The sequence below is a fragment of the Mesitornis unicolor genome, unplaced genomic scaffold, assembly GCF_000695765.1.
Source record: "Mesitornis unicolor isolate BGI_N332 unplaced genomic scaffold, ASM69576v1 scaffold1763, whole genome shotgun sequence".
NCBI lineage: Eukaryota > Metazoa > Chordata > Aves > Mesitornithiformes > Mesitornithidae > Mesitornis > Mesitornis unicolor.
The window spans coordinates 1-9,080 of record NW_010176509.1 but is presented as its reverse complement, the minus strand read 5'-3'; the positions used below and the strand labels follow the sequence as shown (position 1 = coordinate 9,080).

Here is a 9,080-nt window from a genome sequence, read left to right as displayed (position 1 = left end):
CTGCACACAGTCTAAAAATACAGCTCAGAGACACAAATTGCCTCACTTATTCTAATCCAGATTTTCAAAGAACAGAATTCATTGACCATGGAATTTAGCTTCTTCCCAGTTCAGTGTAGAATTTGATTTTTGATTGGCATGAAATCTCTACTGTTTGTATGTTGATGACCAAAGTTTTGCTTTCTGTTTTACTGCATATGCCACTATTTCTCTCTTCACAAATGAGAATTAAATGTGTTTCCGGCTCTGCTTCTGTGCTGATAAACTTGAGGCAAGCAGCAGTGCACACAACTGCTTTTGTTTGCTTCTCTCTCCTTTCCTCAGCTATGGATTTGCTATTGCTTGCCACAGAGTTTCAGAAGTATGTACCACAATACTTGTCAGATGCCATAACAGTAATAAATTTGTAGATTAGCTGGCAGGGGACACTGGGATGGAATATAATCCCGTTGGGATATCAAGTAGACATCTCTAGAATGACAAATTCACAAAATTAGATGGTTTTATTAAAATTGCAAAATTATAAAAAAAGGCTATTGGAACAGCACAACTCATGAAACTGAAGAGTGAAAGCTATCAACCCTTGTAAATAAAATTACAGAAATGCTAGTAGTTTTCAGATGTCATTGCTATGTTGTGATCTACTATCCAGTTAACTCAATGCAATTCCTGCAATTCAGGAAAGTACCTGAAACACAGCAAATATTTAACTCCTTATGTCAAAAAAAGGATAGTAATATTTGTATTTTCTGTAAAATTAATGCAATCTCTCCAAAATTTATATCATAATTTATATACGATACCTTCTTAACTTCTAAAGCACATTCCATCAATGCTTTCACACTTCCAACTTCACGTAGAGTCTTTTTGCTGTTTACATCTGCTCGCCAGGACAAGTTCCTCAAAACACTTGCAATGACCTGAAAAACATGAAAGAAAAATAACATATCTCAAAATAGCTACTCCTTTAGTAGGTTATCAGCGTTTCCTCCTGGATTTCTACGACACTATAGAATTCATTAACAGTGGCACTGTTCAGCTGTTGAACTAGCTTTTTTGCCGAAACTCACTTTTTGTTATTGCCAGCTAGACTGTCCTAAGATTTCAGTATAATGTTTGATCCAAGGTACTAAAAAATTAAAGAACTGAAAGCAGATTCCCTGCTTTCCACACTGGCTGAAAAATTGGACCAAAACATCAGATTTGTGCTCCAATCTGATGTCTGCTCTAGACTTATTATGCAGTCACAGGAGAGAGACTTATATAATCTTTTTCCTGAGCTTTTCTACTTGTAAAATAGAACAATCATACTAATCTGTCCCTCAGAGGTATGGTATGATTACCTTTATTAATGTTAATCAAGCTCTTTGAATACACTGTGTTTTTTATAATCAGAATAGTTATACATTGAAGATGGGTAGGCATTCAGCCTAGGTTCTTGTCCTTGGCAACAGCTAGACTGAGATGCTTCAAAATAAAGTGCAACTATCACGAGAGTGGACAGTCATTAAAACACAGAATCACAGAATCACAGAATGGTAAGGGTTGGAAAGGACCTCTGGAGATGATCAAGTCCAACCTCCTTGCTACAGCAGATTCACCTACAGCAGGTTGCACAAGATAGCGTCCAAGGGGGTTTTGAGTGTCTCCAGAGAAGGAGACTTCACAACCTCTGGGCAGCCTGTTCCAGTTCTGTCACCCTCAAAGTAAAGAGATTTTTACCCATGTTCAGATAGAAATACCTGTGTTCCAGTTTCTGACCATTGCCCCTTGTCCTGTCACTGGTGTAAGGATCGGTCTGGCTCATAGTTTAAACAGGTTTCGGTAATGCACCGAATACAAGGGGAAATGCTGCTAAAGACAAACACCCCAGGTGGTCTAATCCACTCAGGCACACTCTTGCCTGCTGTCAGGTACATCAGGGAATAAAAACCCTAAGATCCATGCTAGAAATGGGGAGTTACTTCTCCAGCCATGGAGTAATGAGAACCTCCTCCCTTGGTCAGAATGCTGGCCAAGGTAACTTACATGGGAGCCCTTATCTGGGGGACAGGATGAACTCGGAACTATACTGATGACTGGATGGATTGACGAATTCGGTCCCTCTCCATCCCCACCACTCGGGTCACCTTGTGGGTAAGATTATTTACCTCAGCTAATGCTGAGTGATATATTTCTCCTCAGGTGCATGCTCCCTGAGTGTACTTTATATTTCTTCTCAGGTTCATTTCTAGGCTTCCCTGAGTGTATTCTTGGTTTTGCTCCACTGTATTTCTGTTCGACGGGCTTGGTTATTTGCCAAGCAGCTGGGCTTACTGCGGGCAAGTTGTTGTTGTTGTTAGTGTTTGTGTTTCATAGTGCGTTGTTGCTATTATATTAGTTATACAACCTTTAACGCACCTGTAGCCTTTCAATTTATCTCCGGCAATCCAAAAGAACCTGTAAATGTTGCTGTAAATAAACGATTACTATTTGTTCCCAGACTTCCGTCTGTCGCATATTCGATGCCGGCCTCATAAGACTGGATTTATTTCCCCGTTTTTCGCAACAATGGCACAACTGAGAAGAGTCTCATCCCATCTGTCCTTTAGATATTTATAAGCATTAATGAGATCCCCCCTCAGTCTCCTCTTCTGCAGACTAAACAAACCCAGCTCTCTCAGCCTTTCCTCATATGGAAGATGCTCCAGTCCCCTCATCATCTTAATGAATCTATGCTGGACTCTCTCCAGGAGTTTCTTGTCCTTCTTGAACTGGGGAGCCCAGAATTGGATGCATTATTCCAGATGTGGCCTCATCAGGGCAGAGCAGAGAGGGAGGATAACCTCCCTCAACCTGCTGACCCCACTCTTCTTAATGCACCCTAGGATGACATTGGCCTTCTTGGCCACTAGGGCACATTGCTGTCTCATGGTCAGCCTGCTGTCCACCAGGGCTCCAAGGTCCTTTTCCCTTGAGCTGCTCTCCAGCAGGTCAGCCCCCATCCTGTACTGGTACATAGGGTTATTCCTCCCCAGGTGCAGGATTCTACACTTGTCTTTGTTGAATTTAATTAGGTTCCTCTCCGCCCAACTCTCCAGCCTGTCTGAGTCACACTGAATGGCAGCACAGACTTCTGGTGTGTCAGCCACTCCTCCCCCTTTTGCATCATCAGCAAACTTGCTGAGGGTACACTCTGTCCCTTCATCCAAGTCATTGATAAATATGTTGAACAATATTTTACCCAGTACTGACCCCTGGGGAACACTGCTAGCCACAGGCTTCCAGCTAGAGTCTGCGCCACTGACTACAACCCTTTGAGCTCTGCCGTTCAGCTATTTCTCAATCCACTTCACTGTCTACTCATCCAACCCACACTTTAGGAAGTGTGGGTTACCTATGAGGATGTTATGGGAGACAGTGTCAAAAGCCTTGCCGAAGTCAAGGTAGACAACATCCATTGCTCTCCCCTCATCTACCCAGACAGTCACACCATCATAGAAGGCTATCAGATTGGTCAAGCATGATTTCCCCTTGGCGAATCCATGTTGACCGCTCTGGATATCCTTCTTTTCCTCCACATTCTTAGAGATGACATCCAGAAGGAGCTGTTCCATCACCTTTCCAGGGATGGAGGTGAGGCTGACTGACCTGTAGTTTCCTGTGCCCTTTTGGAAGGCTGGAGTGATATTGGCTATCCTCCAGTTTTCAGGAACCTCTCCTGTTCTCCATGACCTTTCAAAGATGATGGAGAGTGGCTTAGCAATAACATCTGCCAGCTCCCTCAGCACTCATGGGTGCATCCCATCGGAGCCAACGGATTTGTGGGTGTGGAGTTTGCCTAAATAATCTCTAACGTGATCCTCCTCGAGCAAGGGAAAGTCTTTTCTCCAGACTTTCTCTCTTACCTGCAGGGTCTGGGATTCTTGAGGATCAGCCTTAGTAGTAAAGACTGAAGCAAAGATTGCATTCAGTAACTCCACCTTCTCTGTATCCTCCGTCACAAGGGCACCCACCTCATTCATCAGTGGGTTCACATTTTCCCTAGTCTTCTTTTTGCTACTGATGTACTTGCAAAGCCTTTCTTCTTGTTCTTGACATCTCTTGCCAGATTTAATTCCAAGTGGGCCTTAGCCTTCCTTGTCGCATCTCTGCATCCTCTGACACTGTTCCTATATTTCTTCCAAGGGGCCAGTCCCTTTTTCCACATTCTGCAAACTTCCTTCTTCCATTTGAGTTTATCCAGAAGCTCCTTGCTCATCCATGTAGGTCTCCTGCCTCCTTTGCTTGATTTCTTACTCATAGAGATGAACCGATCTTGATCTTGGAGAAAATAGTGCTTGAATATTAACCAGCTCTCTTGGACCCCGCTACCTTCTAGAGCCCTATCCCATGGGATTCCTCCCCAAGTAGGTCTTTGAAGAGGCCAAAGTTAGCTCTCCTGAAGTCCAGGTTTGTAATCCTACTTGTTGCCCTGCTTCTTCCTGAAGGATCCTGAACTCCACCATCTCATGGTCACTGCAGCCAAGGCTATCTCCAACTTTCACATCCCCAACCAGACCTTATTTGTTTGTTGGTACAAGGTCTAGGAGCACACCTCTCCTCATTGGCTCCTCCACCACCTGTGTTATCATCAATGCACTGCAGGAATATCCTGGACTGTGTGTGCCTAGCTGTGTTGCCTTTCCAGCAAATATCAGGGTGGTTGAAGTCCCCGATGAGAACCAGGGCCTGTGATCGTGAGGTTACTTTCAGATGTCTGTAGAAGGCCTCATCAACTTCCTCTTCCCGATCAGGTGGCCTGTAGTAAACACCCACAACAGTGTCACCCATATTAGCCTGCCCCTTATTTCTTACCCATAAGCTCTCGACTCATTCTTCATGCACCCCTAAGCAGAGCTTGATACATTCCAGTTGCTTTCTCACACAAAGAGCAACTCTACCACCCCACCTTTCCTAAAAAGTACGTAGCCAGCCATGACAGCATTCCAGTCATGCAAGCTATCCTACCATGTCTCTGTAATTGCAATGAGACCACAGCTCTGCAACTGCACACAGATCTCTAGTTCTTCCTATTTATTCCCCATGCTGCTTGCGTTGGTGTACAGGCATTTCAGAGAGGTAGTCCAGCATGCAGGTTTCCCTGGAGGAGTGCAAGATGATCCACCATAACCATAACCATAACCATAACCATAACCATCCTTGAGGTGGTTGGACTTCTGGCTCTTGTCTTGGGAGGCAGCTAAGGAACATCTGCTGTGGTTGGCCTGGCTTACTCCCCAGTTGGATGTGATGGCATGAACATTGCCATTTTGGTCCCCACCCCTGAGTCCTTCAGTTTAAAGCCTGCCTCATCAAGTTTGCCTGCCTGCTGCCAAATTTCCCTTGTCTCTTCTAGACAGATGGGTTCCATCCCTCCCTAACTGGTCATAGTCATCAAAGAATATTTAACACCATGCATTTACGGGCAGCTGTAAGCCTATATATCCCTGTCCTGATTTTGCTGGGACTGAATTGTAGAATTCCCTTTTAATGTTTCAGCAAAGCAGGATTGCTTTAATGAAGTTATTTTCCTTATGAAGCTGAAAAGGTAATTGTTTTTGTTTCTATGGCAGATATTTATTTTTTTCAAGGATTCGCCTGCACCTGTGGTTACAGTATCTTTTAGGTTTTTTTCCTTCTCTCTGCACAAGAGAAAAGGCGGTGGAGGAGCGAGAGCCCGGGACTCTCTGGGATAGGTGACCCAGGACAGATGATCTGGGTCTGATCCAAGCTGACCAATAATGATGTATTCTATCCCATAAACGTTACACTCACTATAAATGGGAGAGCCTGCAGGGGACGACCCCTTCGCATCCCCTTCGCATTCCCTTCCTGCTTCTTCTTTGGCCCATTTCGATCCCTTCCCTTCGTGATGGCGGCCTGTATTGGTTCCTGAGGCTTACCCCTCCTGTTGCGTTGTTGTTGGTGTACAGCCAGTGGCTGCTGTTTGTGAGCTGAGTATAACTTTAATTGCTTTATTATCGTTGTTCTCGTTCTTGTTACAATTAATTGACAGTCTATACCAGCAACTGAAGTAGGGCTGTGGTCTCAGGGGCTCCTATGTCCAGGTGCCAGCAACTGGGGAAACTGAGATCCAGAAACCAGCTACTGGGCAGACTGTGTCTGAGCCCAGCTGCTGGAGGAATCCACCTTGCACATATGCGCATATATATATATATATATGTATGTATGTATATGTATATATGTTCTCACTACTGGATCTCCATCCTGCTCAACCAGAGAGGGGAGCAGGGTAAGGCTGTTGCAGTCCTTGTGAGAGTGCTCTGTGTGTCCGTCTGTGATCTTTGTGGCCAGTCGTGTACCTATGTATGCATGTGGTGTTACATGTGTCCTCTGTGTGTGTGTGTGTGTGCGCGCGCGCCTAGTGGGAATACATTTTCAGCCTCTCTACTGGTTTGATCTGGGGGCAATGGAGCTGCAACAGCCTGTTGGGATACTAGATTCAGCCCTCCCTAACAAAGTTTTAAAAAATATTACTGAACTATTGGTCTTGACCTTTAATGGCTAATTTAAATGTGTTGGTTTTCATTTCAATGATAAAAATGAGTAACAGGCACAATTTACGTGTGTTACATCATTCCTTATGTTGTTTTTCCTCTCTCATGTCCTCATATGCTTATGACCAAAACAGTCTGTCTTTCAATACTTGTCTTTCAATATAAACATATTTCAATGTTTAAAGTCACTTATTTTTCCTAACTCAAATCTTTTCTGCATTTTTTATCATTAGCTGTTCAGAAATAAAAAAATCCATGTATTGCAAATTCCTCTTTGCTTTTTAAACACTTGCTGCATATTGAGCAAATGCTTTTGTTGACTTGTCACTTCAGTGATTTCAAACTCATTTTAAATGAACTACAACCATTCAGAAAAGTAGTAATGTGTATGAACAGTTGCATTTACTTCTTCCAACATATAGTACTTTTCATTTAAATGATAAATTGTCTGTGCTGTTTATTTTAAAAAGTTTTATACACTTCTGGACTTCCTCACAATCCTCTTTAATCATGATAAATCTAAATAATTACACAACACTGGCATCCTGCAGTTGACTTCCTTTTCAAGAGTAGTAAATATACTTAATACCTGTCCTAATAACAAATCAGAGAATATACCCAGTATCCTTTCTGTAATTTTAACTATTTTCTCAACCATAATTACTTAGCTTCTCAATTAGTGGAGAAATTATTTTTGTCAACAGTGTCTTCAGACAGAAACTCAATTTTATTTAAAATTGTTCTTTCATCTATTTTCCAATGATTCACTCAAACTGCAAGGAAAACAGGGTTTTCCTTTCCAAAAGCTTTTCTGATCTGTTTACTTTATCTATTTATTAAAGTAGATTATAATGATTAATAATTTTAACTTCCACACCACACCACAGTTCTGTGCTCTCAACTCTCAAGATCACCCTAAGCACTTTATAAGATTTAAGAAAAGACTATTTACAGGATATTTTCCTTTACAGAGCATGACACACTGGAAGAGACACTCTGGTTTAACACCAAACACTTTGCTGACACTTGAACAAAGTTTCTTTAGGAGGTGCTGGTGTAAAATGTGGGTATATATGTACTAAGAGAACAACCTTATCAAGTGTCATACAGATTCTCCTTTGAAGTAGAGCTTCCTCTACTGTTATTAGTCCATTATTTATTTGCTGCTAGTGTAGGAGTGGCCTAAGATGCCACAATACTACTTTATCCTCAGGGTAATCCTAGTCCATTAGCACTATCGCTAGTAAACTAAATCAGTGAATCTCAGATTGCTCAAACTTATCTTGAAAACTGGACTTCCACTAACAGATCTGGGTCATAAAAGTGAATTTTACTTTGGTGAGAAAACAGAATTTGACCCAGAGTCTAGTATTTTTATAACCAATGTCCTGGTTTGAGCTAAATAGAACTCATTCTCTATTAAGTGATTTTACTTTTCAGTTAAGTCTCTTCTAAGTGACTGTACTTTCTGAAACTAATGGCATGTTTTTCCAGACAGTGTTCATTTCTACAAGTGATAGGGCTTGATGTTTATAGTTACTATTAGGTATGGTAGGTAAATATAGCTCTAGCTTATACTTGCACCTACGTAGACCAAGGCCATTGCCACATCATGGGTGCTCTATTGGGGTGTCATAAGGGAGGTGTTGCACGTGCAGGGAGGAGCAGACAGGACAAATGACCCAAAACTAACCAGCAAGGTTCCACATACATCATACTCAGTATAAAGCTAAGGAATCACGAGGGTCAAGCTTTTCTTCCATTTCTTCTGCCATAGCCGATGTTCGAGCAGAACCCTGCTAGTTCATCTGCCTTTGGTCCCAATCTGTGCGTTCCTGAATCCTGTTCTTGAATCCAGTTCCCACCTGCTGCTGAGTCCTTTCTGGGACTTTTCCCGTGCCCTGCTCTGCAGAGCCTCTGGTGATGTAATTGTCATTGGGGAGTGGGGGGAGGATTTGATATTAGTTTTGTAAATATTTGTATATATTTCATTATTTTCCTATTTACAATATTATCCTGTGGTATTAGTATTATTGTTTCATTAAATCTGTTAGTTTTCTTTTCCAACCCATAAGTCTCTCTCCCTTATTCTCTTTCTCTTCTCCTTCTGGGGAGGGGAGAGGGGTTAATAGAGAGCGTCTGTCCAGGATTTAGTGGCCAGCGCAGCCCTAAACCATGACACCACAACTCATGCTCTGATTGCTGGAACAAGATGCATTCTCTTCTCCTTCTGGGGAGGGAAGAGGGGTTAATAGAGAGCGTCTGTCCAGGATTTAGTGGCCAGCGCAGCCCTAAACCACAACAACCACAAAGTTGTTATTCAAAATTTACAGAAAAAAATACGGGTACAATCTTTGCATCAAAGTTAATGCTGACAAGACAACATAAGAATGAGCATGGAAAAAAAAGAGAATCAGACTGGGAAGGATGGAACATTTTGAAGAGATAGCCTAATTAAAAAAAGAGAAAGTGCTCTATGAACAGGGCACTAGAAATCATAGAATCACAGCATCATACAATCATTAAGGTTGGAAAAGACCT

At 42.2% G+C, this 9,080-nt stretch overlaps 1 protein-coding gene and 1 pseudogene across 1 annotated transcript in view; both read right to left on the bottom strand.

Moving 5' to 3' along the window:
* The window catches only part of LOC104538513 (adenomatous polyposis coli protein-like), a 9,958-nt gene extending 7,459 nt beyond the window's left edge, over positions 1 to 2,499 (bottom strand). Inside the window, 2 exon segments of the mRNA XM_010181746.1 lie at positions 804 to 920; positions 2,470 to 2,499. Coding sequence (XP_010180048.1) covers positions 804 to 920; positions 2,470 to 2,499 — 147 coding nt within the window.
* Positions 2,500 to 2,798: 299 nt separating this feature from the next.
* On the bottom strand, positions 2,799 to 4,812 carry LOC104538512 (annotated as a pseudogene).
* Between the last annotated feature and the right edge of the window lie 4,268 nt (positions 4,813 to 9,080).